At 40.0% G+C, this 15980-nt stretch overlaps 1 protein-coding gene across 1 annotated transcript; it reads left to right on the top strand.

Annotated features, from left to right (window-relative positions):
- Positions 1-737: 737 nt before the first annotated feature.
- LOC103719682 (sulfate transporter 3.1-like) lies at positions 738-9316 on the top strand. The gene is made up of 12 exons (XM_008809041.4): positions 738-1281; positions 1502-1709; positions 2950-3121; positions 3784-3849; positions 6541-6654; positions 6921-7037; positions 7188-7314; positions 7408-7694; positions 7785-7975; positions 8091-8176; positions 8255-8331; positions 8858-9316. The coding sequence occupies exons 1-12, from the start codon at positions 933-935 to the stop codon at positions 9044-9046; spliced, it is 1983 nt and encodes a 660-aa protein (XP_008807263.1). The 5' UTR covers positions 738-932; the 3' UTR covers positions 9047-9316.
- Positions 9317-15980: the final 6664 nt, after the last annotated feature.

Below are 15980 nucleotides of genomic sequence, written 5' to 3'. Positions count from 1 at the left end.
GAAGTAGGTTCACATGGGTTTTAAAAGCTCCAAACTTATTAGGTTTTTGTGATTGCATTAAAAAAAATCCACATAATGTCTTCACTAAAATTTTATAATAAAAAACACTTGAAAGAGGCCCATCCTTCAGTGTATAATTGCCAGTGTTGGTTGTATGCCAATATGTGGAATCTCAACCCCACCCACCTGCATCCCTATGCACAAGAAGTCTCCTCCTGATGTTGCCAATCCTAGAGGATCCGTCCAAAAGTCCTACGCAACTCTCTCATGAAAGGTTTCTAGTTCTTCAACGCATGGACACGCGCACAAGGGAAATCGAGAGAGGAGTCCATCGCACTGGGCCGGTTTTGACTGAAATCGTAGGACCCACATGCCACGCGTCCTTTCATCAAGCCAATTGCACCAAACCACATGCAATTAAGCCCGAATCATCTCCTTAAACGGATCCTCACCACCATAAGTCCCGCACGAGTTCCCCAGCTCCCCCAGTTGCTCCCTACCCCTTTTACCCATTAGAATCCCTCCACGTGTCCACGTGTCGGATATCCATACCCACCCAGAAAGCAAAAGGTTAGGCCCCAACATAAGGTAGAAATTTGCCACGTGTCCCTTGAAACCTCTGGGCCCCACTCTCCACTCCACCACCCCTACAAGAACCGCAAGAAATCTTTCCCACTTGGCGATGGATTCGACCCGAACCCCTCCTATATAAACCCCACCATTTCCCTCCCTTCGTTTTCACCATTAACACCACCTCTCTCATTCTCCATATCTCTTTGTCCTCTCTCTCTCTCTCTCTCTCTCTCTCTCTCTCTCTCTCTCTCTAAAATAATTAACTAAACTGCTATTACTTCACCAAGTCTGGTACATTTACCCCAACGTTCTTTAAACTTTGAGATCTCGCACAGGTTCAGAGCACTAATATACTGCTGATGGTAATGGCAAACGCCAACCTCGTGTTTCCGGGGACTGTGACCGGGGAGGAGTGCATGCGCCGCGTCCCGGTCCCGCCGTCGCAGCCCTTCCTTGAGACCTTCCATGCCAACCTCAAGGAGACCTTCTTCCCCGACGACCCCTTCCGGCAATTCAAGCATGAGAGGGGGTTCCGTAAGCTCATCCTCGGCCTGCAGTACTTCATTCCGATCCTCCAATGGGTTCCGAGCTACTCATTCAGTCTCTTCAAGTCAGACTTTGTCGCCGGGATCACCATTGCTAGCCTTGCAATACCCCAGGGCATTAGCTATGCCAAGCTCGCAAACCTACCACCAATTCTTGGCTTATGTGAGTATCATTCTAAATAACCTTCTTTCTTTAGAGTTTCCAATCGATTCGTTTCAGGAGAAAGTGAAATGAATATAAGGGAGAGGAACAAGAAAAGAGCAAAGCAAGCATGGTTAACGATAGCTTTAGTTAACAACATTAGTCTCAAGATATTTTGCGTTTGAAAAGAGAGAAATTTTGTTTTCATTTTTTTTTTTCCTCCTTAAAACTATTGTTATAGATTCGAGCTTTGTGCCTCCACTGATATATGCGACGATGGGGAGCTCACGGGATCTGGCTGTCGGGACGGTGGCCGTGGCGTCGCTGCTTATGGCGTCGATGCTGGGGAAGGAGGTGTCGGCATCACAGAACCCGAGGTTGTATCTTCACTTGGCGTTCACTGCCACATTCTTCGCTGGAGTCTTACAGGCGACCTTGGGATTGTTGAGGTATGTGGGTTGATCATGTATATGGTGTGGGTAGTGAGATAGAGGATTAGAACGGGTTTGAGATTTAAGGTGTTATAGTTGGGGAGTGGTGAATAATTAGTGGAAGGTGAAGGGGGAAGGAAAGAAGAAATGGGTGGGTACAAAGATGGTGAGAAGTTCTCAAGGGAAAAATTAGTGAAGCAAATAACTCTCTCTCTCTCTCTCTAAAAAAAACAAAAAACAAAAACACTCTCCCTCTCTGGTTCTGCTTTACACCGAGAGGAGATTTGGGTCGGTAGGATTAGAGACCTTAAACTATTGGAAATGATGGCGGATTAGAGCAACTTCTTTCTGCTTTTTGCTGGAGAAAGGTTTCTCTTTAAAAATATTATAAGCCTGGAAAAAAATATAAAACTACTAAAAGTCTATAAAATAAATATAAAATGGTAAAAGTGGAGGCTTGGATAGGTATGGTGGATAAGAAGTAGATAAACGAAAATGAAGAACAAGAAACCTCTCTCTCTCTCTCTCTCTCTCTCTCTCTCTCTCTCTCTCTGCCTGCTTTTGCTTAAGATTATAGCTAGGCTGCTATAGCCACAATGGTCGAACTTAGCAAATAAGGAACAAAATATGAATACATGCAAAAGAAATAATTTATAACAGTGCATACACAAAAATAAATAATTTATAAAGAAATGCATGCAAACATTAAATCTATAAGAATATTTATATAATTTTATATATTTATAAAGATATATAGAGAAAAAAGTAATTTATGAGGATATATATGTAATTTCAGATATTTAAAAAGAATATATATGTAAAAAATATGAAAAAAAGAAAAAAGAAAAGGAAGAGTGAAGAGCATTAGTAAGTGTATTCGGGGTGATGCCAAGCAAATAACATGAGAGGGTGGGAAGGGGCTACAAAGAGGAAGAAAACAATAACATATAGTGGATAAAGAGGACAGAGGAATTTGTTTTCTGGTGAGCTTTGGAGGCCTTTTGATTTTTTGAGTGGTCACCAAGTCGCCTAGTTTTTTTTTTTTTTTTTGTTGAAGAGAGAGAAAGAGAGAAGGCCTAGTGATTAGTTTTGTCAGAGCTGACAACTAGGGAAAAATTGTTTACGAGAGGAAAAGGAAGATTGGAGGATCATACTTAAAAGGAGATGCTTCTTTTGTCTTTCTTCTCATCCTCTGCAATAAAAACTAAATACTTCTCTAGCTTGTTCTATTCATGATTGAATTCATCTGTGATTGCAGGCTTGGTTTCATAGTGGACTTCCTCTCACATGCAACAATAGTGGGCTTCATGGGGGGAGCAGCCACAGTGGTGTGCCTCCAGCAGCTAAAGGGGATGCTAGGCCTCCAACATTTCACCACAGCCACTGACCTTGTCTCTGTCATGGAATCTATCTTCACTCAAACCCACCAGGTTCTTGCCACTTTTATAAATAACAATCATACTTATGGAAATAGCCCATTTGATCTGCCTTTTTATAATAATTCAATTGATTTGGACATGGAAATTAATAGTCCATAGCATATGGAGGAATCTCTTTAAACATGTCATGCATATCTCAGGACTCACTAAACCTTTTATACATGGAAATATATATATCGACAGTGACCGACGTACATACTGCATGATTTGTCGCTATACTGTTATCCAATGGACATGATAATAGTGTAGGACATAATGTATGTAAAAAGTACCATAATATATTGCCCAAGTCAGGCCTTAGTATTATTTCAATGTAATCCCCTCATGCATCAAAAACATTATGATGGACTTAGAAACATAGAAATGCCACCACCATACATATGACCGTTAAAATAGTGTTTTAATTTTGAGAGAAAACTGTTATAACAGTGCTACACAATCAACATAACAAAATGATAATATAAGCATTATTTATACCACCATATATATATATATGGTTGTAGTAAGTTAATTATTTTTAGAAAAGAACCCTTAAGGACCACCTTTTATTTTGTACCTGCTCTCATTTTTCTTATAGCAATGGAAATTCTACAATTAAGATATTCTACTCCTCTTTCTAATGGTTGGTGGTGGTTGGGGCCTATTTCTTGCAGTGGAGGTGGGAAAGTGTGGTTCTTGGATGCAGCTTCCTCTTCTTCCTTCTCCTCGCAAGATTCTTGGTACGCAGTATTATTATCTCTGGAATTGGATGTGCATGGATGAAGCTAATCATTCTCATTGAAAAATAAGAATATTTCATTTAAGTCGGATATAAAGGTATGCCCATGAAAGGCCAAAGAAAATTGTACCAAAAAAAAAGATGAGAAAGATGAGAACTACCAAAAGAAAAAAGAAAGATAGAGAGATAGGAGACATACCATGAGAACATTCTGTCCTTCAAGGATCATTCTAAGCTACATAGCTAGGCAAGTCATCAAGTGAAAGCAACGATCTTAAAAGCCTGATATAAGAAAAAAAAAATTGTCAACCTTTTCTGTATTAATTATCAAATAGAAGATTCTGCAATTTGAGCATAGCCTTGTGTAAATTCCTGAGTTGATAAATGACTAAAAAACCATAGCATTTTATTTATATGCATCAGCATAACCTAAGAACTATATACGTTAATTTTTTATTGGCACCCAAGGGTATTTCATTTATTCTTCTTAAAAATATGGTGGGAGCTAGCACCAACAATCTTTAATTTCACAAACATAATGGAACAATTACCATGCAAAACACTTGGAAAAACAGAAAGAGGGACTTGGCCATGAAGTTTTATCCCCATCTGTAACCATCTTTAGTTGATCTTTAGAACTAAAATAGGAAGACAGACAACATGAACATAAACTAAGAGAAATAAGATATCAATGTGAAGGATTATATAATAGACAAACAAAGATAAAGAAACGAGTGCCCAGAAACGTTAGAATGCTACAAAATTCTCTATTGTTCACATCACAACACACGCCCGTGACATACTGACATCTTGTCCGGGGCAAATGATTCCACCCCTCTTCCAATGAGAACATGTGAATGTCCTTGCCCAACCTTTGTGTCGGTGGTCATCATTCACATAATTGAGCCAACGTTGGCTTCTTTTACATGTCCATGCATTCTTGTAACCTACTGCTAATTGTGAACAAAATTTAAGGTAAATAATCCATCAAAGGTGGGATCTAACAAATGTTAGGAACAGAATTTGCTTATACCGTAAGTTCTATGTGACCATCTAATGAGCAAATGTTAACAGAGAGAAGAACCCCAAGTGCCTTCTTCCATTATATATTGTGATCAGAGATTGGTAGGTAGGTTGAGTATGTTGAAATCATTACTTGTCCCAAAAGCTTAAGCTGATAGGATGAGATAGATTTATTTATATATTTTTATATTTTTTATATTTTCTCTCATATATGGGCCGGACTTTTCTTTTAATTGATGAGAATGGGGTTAAAGAGTGCGGAGCAGGGTTTTGATACCATATTGAAATCACCACTTTTTCAAAAACTTAAGTTGATAGGATGCAGTAGATTTATTTATATATTTTATATTTTCTTACACTCCTTCTTACATATGGACCGGACTTTCTTTTTAATGGGTGAGCCCAATATATAATATTTTTAATAATGGAGTTAAAGAGTGCGGAGGTAAGATTTGAACTCAGAACCTCTGCTCTAACACCATATTAAAATCACCGTTGTCTCAAAAACTTAATAAAGTAAATGCTGAGATATGGTTAATATATATCCATGCCTAAAAAGAAGTATTACTATAGGTCGCATCTGAAACTGAGTGTAGTTCTCTGATCCAATATCTTGCAGCTTTGACTTGCCAAAAGCTGAACAGGTACAGTTTTATGGCAGGAGTGCTTGGCTAATGATTTGGTGGTGAATAATTGAATGCCAACAGCCAAAGCCCAAACATACATTCTGTGATTGGTCGTCTCCTTAAAGTTAGGCCCGGACCACCACTAACTGGCCTGACCCATCCTGGAAGTTTGAGTCAGTGGTTTCAGTCCAAATCTACACAACTTAGGCTCAATTTGTTCTATGGGCTGGGCCCAAGTTGGAGAAGCCCTTGACCTTTTTTTTTTGGGAAAATTGGATAAATGAAACCTACCAGGTGTAAATACATATATGGGAGTCGGCAAACAAAATATTTAACAATGAATTAGAAAGATTTATCGTAGAATCTCATAATGTTGTTCCGAAGCCTTGACCCTCTTGACATAGATATTCAATGCTTTATCAATTAATGATGAAGTTTAATGTATAGAAATAAAAATAGGTGTCATTTGAACAAAATGTTTTTTTTTGCATGAATATTTTTTTAAATATCGAATTGCATGAATACCCTTCCAAAATTTATATTTACATATATACCCTCGTAAAACACTTGTTTTGTTATTCTACCTTTTTTATCTCTATTTTTTTCATATGTACCTACTCCGTCTAACGTCATTAAAAAATTAATAGTTTTAAATTAAAATGAGTAAAATACCATTAATGGGTAAATATGCAAAAAAAATATTAATAAGGCGATCACGATGGAGAACAAAAAAGTAATTTCAAAATTTTATTTTATTTTTAATTAAAATAAATATAGTTTTTATTAACGGTATCAGAAGAACTGTTATATTAGGGGTATTTGTGCAAAAACAGTGTTTTATGAGAGTACAGAAATAAATATAAATTTTAAGTTGATATTTACGCAAATTTAAATTTTTAGAAGGATATTCAAGCAACAAAAACCCTTAAAAAAAAAAAGTAGTTTTAGTTAGTTATTTCTATATAAGAATTATTATCTTATTTAATTATTGCAAGAATATAGCAATCATTTTAGTAATTATTTTCATGACTCAAATTAATCAGAGCAAGAGACGGCCCAAGTTCTTCTGGGTTTCCGCGGCTGCGCCACTAACATCAGTGATACTGGGAAGCCTTCTGGTGTACCTTACTCATGCTGAAAACCATGGCGTCCAAGTGGTGAGTCCTGCAATCCTCTTGGAACAACAATAGCCATCCGATTGAGATCAAACTGTGCTAGCGGACCTAAATTATCTCAAAATAGGTTTGTTTGGGCTACACTCTTGACAACTGAGCGAGTCCATGGACCAAGATGTTCACCAGCAGCACATCCATCCATCATCTGATTTTGATCGGAAGACTAGCGTTTAAACTAGCATTTCAAATTAATTACAATCCAAAGCAAGTCAATGGTATTTCATATATCATGGCTCATTATTTTGCAGATTGGTTACCTAAAGAAGGGCCTAAATCCACCGTCGGTGACCAGTTTGACCTTTTCGCCGCCATACATGATGGTCGCACTGAAGACCGGCATAGTCACCGGGATCATCGTCCTAGCCGTAAGCCCTCTTGATCAAGACAATCTGAGCCATTGGCAGCTATAAAGCCCATGATGTCGGATGGGGGTCATTTACCTCATAGTTGCTAGCTAGGTCTAAATTTTGACTTGGCCAACTTTGGTGACCAAATTTGTCATCATGTTCCCGCAGGAAGGGATCGCAGTTGGACGGAGTTTTGCCATGTTCAAGAACTACCACATCGACGGCAACAAAGAGATGATTGCTTTTGGGATGATGAACATCGGTGGATCGCTAACATCGTGCTACTTGACTACTGGTATGTTCGACTATATGCAGATTTGTAGATATATAGCAAATGTTATTGTTCAATATATGCACATTTTAACTGAAAATAATCTACCGATATTAGGGCCATTTTCACGATCGGCTGTGAACTACAATGCCGGTTGCAAGACGGCGATGTCGAATGTAGTGATGGCAGCTGCGGTGATGATCACACTATTGTTCCTAACACCATTGTTCCACTACACGCCTCTGGTGGTCCTCTCCTCCATTATCATTGCAGCAATGCTTGGACTCATTGACTACGAGGCAGCAATCCACCTCTGGCAAGTCGACAAGATCGACTTCTGCGTGTGCTTGGGCGCATACTTGGGGGTCGTCTTCGGTAGCGTAGAGATAGGATTAGTCATTGCAGTATGTGTTCTTTGAACCTTGTCCAATTTGATAGGCTTGCATTACATGTCCTAGCAAGAGAAGAATGATACAAATATCGCATGCATGCAGGTTGCAATCTCCATATTTAGGGTTTTATTGTTCGTGGCAAGGCCGAGGACTACCGTGCTCGGCAACATTCCAAATTCAATGATCTACCAACGAATGGACCAGTATCCGGTGGCCCAGAGTGTACCTGGAGTGATCATACTCCGCGTCGATGCTCCGATCTACTTTGCCAGTGCTAGCTACTTAAGAGAGAGGTGAGTTGAACATTGGTTGTATATTAGGGCATTTGCATGAAAATGCTTGCATGCATGGCTTGATTAGTGTCGAGTGCCATTTCGTTCATGGAGATGCTGGTGTTTGCCATTTTAGAATCTCGCGATGGATTGACGAGGAGGAAGACAAGCTGAAGTCTAAGACTAAGACTAGCTTGCAGTATGTAATCCTGGACTTGGGTGGTAAGTGAGGCTGTCCACACTAGCAATACCTTGTTTTTGGTGTTGTGACTTAATATGGTTGCTTTGTTTGGGTGGCAGCTGTTAGCAGCATTGACACCAGTGGAATTAGCATGCTAGTGGAGGTCAAGAAGAGTATGGATAGAAGGGGGCTTCAGGTATTGTGCCTCCTGTGTGCAACTAAGTTTTCTCATCTACAAAATTGTCCCTAAATAAACCGATTTGGATCCGATCAAAATCGAAAAAACCAGCAGGTCCACCATCATGACCTAACTAGACTATGCCAAAAGATGGATTGAAATGTCACACCATGTCTAAAAGAAAAAGGAAGATATCTAGCCTGATCTAAATTGTGTGTCGAATTCTAGACCTAAAATCTTACGATGCTTAGCAATGTCGGCCTCCGACACTACTTGATCCAACATAATTTCAGGCCAACCTGCTGAGATCTTTTGATGCACCAACATGCTACATATTAGAATAGAAACAATATATAAGCAGCATTAACATCACCAAAGATTACTTAGGAGAAAAGGGACAGTGTAATATAAGGGAGCTAAGAGCAGCAGTTGTTAGTCATCTTAGAATTAATTTCCATATTTTGCAACTTACTACTACAAACATGTGATGTGTGAAGATATATGCTAATATCTAAAATGCATTTGTTTTTAACATGATGAACAGCTTGTGTTAGCAAATCCTGGAGGTGAAGTAATGAAGAAGCTGGATAAATCTGAAGTCCTCGAAACCATTGGCCATGAATGGATCTTCCTAACTGTAGGAGACGCCGTCGCCGCATGTAACTTCACGCTCCACACCTGCAAACCTGGGGCTGGCACCGACGACGCCATGGTTGGCGACAACATTGTCTAAGAAATCAAGAAATGGTTTCAATCTGACACCAAATTAGGAGGGGGTTGGGGAGATGGAAACTGAGACACATTTGTTCCTTTGAAATTTCCAGCTGAGTCTGAGCTGAACGCTTCTAATCTTCTTGAGTTCAAAATCTTATTATGCTATAGAAGTTGGCAATGTATTACTTCCCTTTTTGGGTTGGGATCAAATGCAACTATTGGGAAAAAAGGAATAAATGGTTAGAAAATTGTCCCTACTTGATAATGCAATAAAAGTCTGGTTCATAAATGGATAGAATATCCTTGGATTTGCTTTGAAGATGGGACTACTTTAATAAATGTGCTGGCAAACTCACTTTATTGTAACTTCAAAAATGGAAATCCTTAATAATACTCTGAAATCTCTCTCTCTTTATTCTAGCTAACTTCTATCCGATATGCTTATTTCCTATCGCTATTACCCTCTCCAGCAATTTTATCCACCTTCAATCTTTATCTCCCATTTTATTTTTATTTTTTATTTTAATTTTTATCCAATATTATTTGCTATTTTCATTCAATCATCTTTTCAATACATGTGCATGGTGCATAACCCCATATATATATATATATATATATATATATATATATATATATATATATATATATATATATATATATATATATATATATATATATATATATATATATATATATGTAAGGCATTTGGTGAAAATGGCCACCAACTATTCATTTTTGCAAGAGCAACCATTTTTGCTAGGTTTATGAAGGCTATCTTCATTTTTCTTAGATCGAAATGCCCCTCACTATGTAGTCTCGGAATACTAGTTAGAGAGAGAGAAAATAGGATGAGAATATAAAGTGTATATGAAATAAAATATAAGAAAAAATACTAACTTAAGAGAGAAGAAAGGGAGAAAGAAAAAAATTTCATGGCCCTCTTCTCTCTCGCCACACGCTACTCATCATCTCCCACCACTTTTGCCACCATTATTGACCTTAATCACCAGGGCCGGCTCAACCCTTAGGCGATGAGGCAGTCGCCTAAGGCCCTGGCCCCCAAATGCATTTATCATAGTGAGTTCCAAGATGAGCATCCAAATGCATTGAGGCCCCCAATGTGTTTGGGGGCCTTAAATGCTACGTATTTTTGTAGCTATAAATGCATTGTAGCCCTCAAATGCATTTATGTTGGAGCGTATCTTTTACCTAAATAAATTTATTATCTCTTTCCTTATTTATGCATTGAGGCCTCCAAATGCATTTATGTTGGGGTCTTTGAGTTCTCCTTAGGCCCCCAAATGCATTGAGCCGCTCCTATCAATCACCACCTACCATCGATGATCTCTACAATCATCATTGTTGGCACTATCTTTGTTGATCTCTATAATCGTCCACCATCACCATCACTACCCACTACCACCATTATTGATCACCACCACTTCTTGCCATCGATGAAGATCTCTATTACCACCCACCATTGTCTATTGACACCATCATCGATCTTCACCACTACCCACTATCGCCATAGATCTCCACCACCGCCCACCACTATTATTGTTGATCTCCACCACCGCCCACCACTATTATTGTTGATCTCCACCACAGCTCACTATTATCAAAGATCTACACAGATCTCTACCACCATCATGTTGGGAACCCGCCCATGCCGCTGATATTTCAAAAATTTTTCAGATGGCAGCGGAATCGGCATGCACGAGTTCAACGTTCATCGCATGAACGTTGTTTCGAGACCTTTCGTAATTAGGTAAGAATTAAAACTTTTAAAACTAATAGGAAGATCAAATCTTCACCTTGCGCGGGTAGATGATCACCGCAAATCTGAATTCGTGGTTTTGGAAGAGGGTTCGCTTGAAGCCGTTCAAACGTCCGGCCTCTACGGGTATCCACACGAAGCAGGATCCGATCCAAGCTCTCTATCTCACCGGGGTACTAGCTCCCTTGCAGAGATAGCTTTGATGGCTGATGTCCTCTCTTTCAATCAACTCTTGATTGCACTTGAGAGGAGGAAGAAGAAGGATGAAGAAGAGGAAGAAGATCAAATCCCTTCGCAGCCTTCTTCTCTTCACACGCGTTGAAGCCAAGGAAGAAGACCAAGAGGAGGGAGAGGCCTCCTCTTCTTTTCCCTTTGCTAATGGCGGCTGAACCAAAGGAGGAGCAAGAGGGGGGCGTACGGCAGCAAGGAAGAAGCCTTCTCTTCTATTAGGTCAGCCCCCATGAAGCCCTCTTTAAATAACAAGTGGAGCTCCTAACTTTTAGGAGCTCCCTTGAAATAATTCCAAGAGGGGCGCCGGCCCCTCTTGTTGCCGCACCAAGCAATATGAAAGGAGGAGGGGCGTGTGCCCCTCCTTCATGGTTGCCCTAATCCTCATTAGGTAAGGATTTGGATGCCCTAATGTGGTTAAGTCCTAATCCAATTAGGCTTAACCAAATTGGGTTCAATCTATGCTAGTCCTAATCCAATTAGGACTTGAATGAATCATGACTCAATTGAACTCTTCAATCCTAATCCAATTAGGAGTCATGTTGATTCATTAGATTAATAATTAATTTAGACTTAAGGAATCCTAATCCAATTAGGATGTATTTTAATTTTAGTCCTAATCCAATTAGGACTCTATTTGAATCCGAAGTCCTAATCCAATTAGGATTTCTAGGAATCCTACTCCAAGTAGGAATCCAATTTTAATTCAAAATTCCTAATCTCATTAGGATTGTAGGAATCCTATTCCAAATAGGAATTCCAGTCCTACTCCAACTAGGATTCCCAGTCCTAATCCAATTAGGACTCTAGGAATCCTACCCGAAGTAGGATTCTTGTTTCAAGTCCAATTAATTAATTCCTTTTTCCTTCTTCAACTTTTTATCAATCAAATTGATTTCTTGTGATTCCTAATCATGATTTCAACCATCGGATCGGTCAATACTTCTAGTGTGTGTGACCCCATAGGTTCTATTCTGACTGGTAGTGAGATATATTGTGATCTCTATCACTATATCATTGAAAACTCCTTTCAATGGGTTGGAACGATTCCAACTCAACTCATTAGGGTTTATCGATCATCAAGATAATCCCTATGAGTCCCACCATCCACCAGTGACACCTAGCAGCATGTAGTGGCTACCCAGCAGAATGGAATGATGAACCTCTAGGTGCAGTTAACGTGTGATACAGTCCTACTATCGTGGATCCCTACAGGACGGAGGTCATGGACAACTCGTCAAACCCCATCGTCTGTCATATGTCAAGATTTATTCGACTTGAGTTCGATAGTGGAAAACTCTTTCTCCACTTTACTGCCCTGGCCAAGGTCTTAGAACTCAGTCTAACAAATCACATAGGATCACTCCTCTTCTATCAAGGTCGATAGATTCCTTGTAGGTGCATACCCTACTCCTACAGTGAACCTACTGCAGCCAATCTACACTGCATGGACCCATATGGCTAGAGACCATGTATGTGTGCAGTCAAACTACAATAACCTCACTGTGAGTAGCCGAAGCACCGCAGGTCAAAGGACCAGTCACACTACTGCAACATCAAGCAAGTCACTGACGAGTGGATAGACATCCAAGTGACTTCTTGTCTTGGTCACGCTCAGTACCCTTGTTCTCTAACAAGCACCTGCACTATCACTTCAGTGTCCCTACACTGTGGACTCAAGTCTCGTCCATCCAGAAGGAGAGTGATCTGTGCACTGATCGGATCGATCACCGTCCTCGTGATGATCCATTGATTAGGAGCATTTAGAAATTAATCACCAATGATACATGGCTCAAATTCTCAACTCTTGAGAATATGTATCATCATCTTATTAATTTCTTGGACGATTCATAGACACATAAACAATATGAATGAAAAAGATGCCTTTTATTTATTCAATAATAAATAGTCAAGTACAAAATTATGTCCCTAGAATCAACAATGTGTCAGCCAAATTGGCTTCTAGGGCATACATCTAACAATCTCCCACTTGCACTAAAGCCAATTGGTCATATATCTTACGCCCATCTTCTCAAGGTGGGCTTCAGTCTTTTGCTGACTCAGCTGCTTAGTGAAAGGGTCTGCCACGTTATCCGCGGAGTCTACTCTCTGCACCTCTATATCATAGTCGCGTATGAAATGGAAGCGCCGCTTTATGTGCTTGGACTTCTGATGAGACCATGGCTCCATAGCTAGTGTTATGGTGCCAATGTTATCGCAGTAAAGTGTCATGGCATCTAATGACATTACACCTAATTCTGCAATTAACTTTTAATCAGAAGGTTTCCACTGCACCCTTAGATACAGCTTAACATTCAGCTTCTAAGGTAGAATCTATAATGATCGGTTGTTTGGAACTCTTCCAATTTACTGAACCACAATTGCACATATTCTGATGTTGACTTTCTATCATCAATATGTGTGCATCTTTCTACCTTCAACTCTGATCTTCTCCCAAAGACTAAGAACATGTCCTTAGTTCTTCTCAAGTACTTAAGACTGTTCTTCACAGCTGTCCAGTGTTCTTCACCTGGATTCGACTGATATCTGCTTGTGACACTCACAGCAAGAGCTATATCAGGTCGTGTACATAGCATGGCATACATGAGGCTTCCTATTGCCGATGCATAAGGAATCTTGCTCATGCGTTGAATCTCCTCAGATGTGTTGGGGCACATCTTCTTGGAGAGATGAATTCCATGCCTTAGGGGTAAGAGACCCCTCTTGGAGTTTTCCATGCTGAACCTCTTCAGCACCTCCTCTATGTACATCTTCTGTGAAAGGCCAAGCATCCTTTTAGATCTATCTCTATAGACCTTTATTCCCAAAATATAGGATGCTTCCCCAAGGTCTTTCATGGAGAATTCTTTTGACAACCAGACCTTGACCGAGGTTAACATGGGAATATCATTCCCAATCAGGAGAATGTCATCTACGTACAGTACGAGAAAAATGACAGCACTCCCACTAACCCTTTTATAAACACATGGTTCCTCTTCGTTTTTGATGAAATCAAACGTTTTGATTGCATCATCGAAACGAGTGTTCCAACTCCGAGAGGCTTGCTTTAGTCCATAGATGGACCTTTGCAGCTTGCAGACCTTGTGATCTCCATCACTGGAAGTGAAACCCAAAGGCTGTTCCATATAGATATCTTCATCAAGATATCCATTCAGGAAAGCAGTTTTCACATCCATCTGCCAAATTTCATAATCATGAAATGCTGCAATGGCAAGCAATGTTCGGATGGATTTTAGCATGGCTACAGGTGAAAAGGTCTCCTGATAGTCAATGCCTTCGCGCTGACTATACCTTTTTGCCACAAGCCTTGCCTTATAGGTCTCTACCTCTCCATCCGAACCTATTTTCCTTTTGTAGATCCATTTGCATCCAATAGGTACAATACCTTCTGGTGGATCTACTAAGGTCCAGACTTGGTTGGAATGCATGGAGTCTATCTCTGACTTCATAGCTTTCAGCCATTTCTCGGAATCGATATCAGATATCGCCTCGTTGTAGGTTTTGGGATCCTGTATGTGATCCCTATCTCCCACTAGGAACATTTCCTCGGTATCCTCTTCTAGTATACCTAAGTATCGGGAGGATGGGAGACCCTACTAGATCTACGAGGTGGTTGAGGGACATCGTGTACTGGCTCCTTATGAATAGGTTCTTTAGGATCCATGACTCGTTGCTTTTCAGAGACTTTCTCTTCAAGCTCAATTTTCCTCCCACTGCCTCTATCAAGGATAAACTGATTTTCCAAGAAGATGGCATGACGGCTCACAAACACATTGTGATCCTCTGAGACGTAAAAATTGTATCCTAATGACTCTTTAGGATATCCTATAAAACGAGCACTTATGGTCCTAGCCTCTAACTTGTCCGCCTGTAGTCGCTTGACGTGGGCCGGACACCCCCAAATCTTGAGATGACCCAGACTTGGTTTCTTTACCATGCCATATCTCATACGGTGTGGTAGGAACGGATTTAGAGGGAACTCTATTCAATAAATAAATCGCTGTGAGTAAGGCATCTCCCCAAAGAAACATAGGTAAATCAGTGAAGCTCATCATGGACCTGACCATATCCAATAGGGTCCGATTCCTCCTCTCTGACACCCCGTTGAGTTGAGGTGTACCCGGAGGTGTCCATTGTGAGACTATGCCGTTTTCTTTGAGATAGTCCCAGAATTCCCCACTAAGGTATTCTCCTCCTCGATCTGATCGAAGAGCCTTAAGAGGTTTTCCAGTTTGTTTTTCTACTTCATTTTTGAACTCTTTGAACTTTTCAAAGGATTCAGACTTGTGTCTCATAAGATACACATACCCATACCGTGAATAATCATCGGTAAAGGTAATGAAGTAAGAATAACGTCCCCTGGCTAGCACATCGAATGGGCCACATACATCTGTATGTACTAGGGTAAGTATTTCAATGGTCCTCTCCCCATGTCCTACAAAGGGCAGTCTAGCCATTTTTCCTTGAAGACAGGTCTCGCAAACTGGATATGACTCGGAAGTCAATGAGCCTAAAAGCCCATCTTTATCCATTTTGTTCATTCTGTCCTCTCCAATATGGCCAAGCCTAAGGTGCCACAAATACCTTTGGTTTATCTCATCTCTGGATCTTTTGGATCCTTTGGCACTCACATCTTGCTCGGTAACATTCACAGATACATCCATGTGTAAATGATAGAGACTGTCAATCATGAAACCACGTGCGACTATTTTATTTCTTAAATAAATAGAACAGCAGTCTTTGTCAAATGTAAAAATATGACCTTCCTGTGCTAGACATGAAACAGAAATCAAATTTCTACTAGCAACAGGTACATAATAACAGTCTCTAAGTATTAAACTAAATCCAGACGGTAGTCGCAGATGGTAGGTGCCCACAGCCACAGCAGCAACTTTTGCCCCGTTGCCAACCCGAAGGGTTACTGCAC

This window comes from Phoenix dactylifera, unplaced genomic scaffold (genome assembly GCF_009389715.1).
Source record: "Phoenix dactylifera cultivar Barhee BC4 unplaced genomic scaffold, palm_55x_up_171113_PBpolish2nd_filt_p 000557F, whole genome shotgun sequence".
Classification (NCBI taxonomy): domain Eukaryota; kingdom Viridiplantae; phylum Streptophyta; class Magnoliopsida; order Arecales; family Arecaceae; genus Phoenix; species Phoenix dactylifera.
This window is presented reverse-complemented; position numbering and strand designations above follow the sequence as displayed.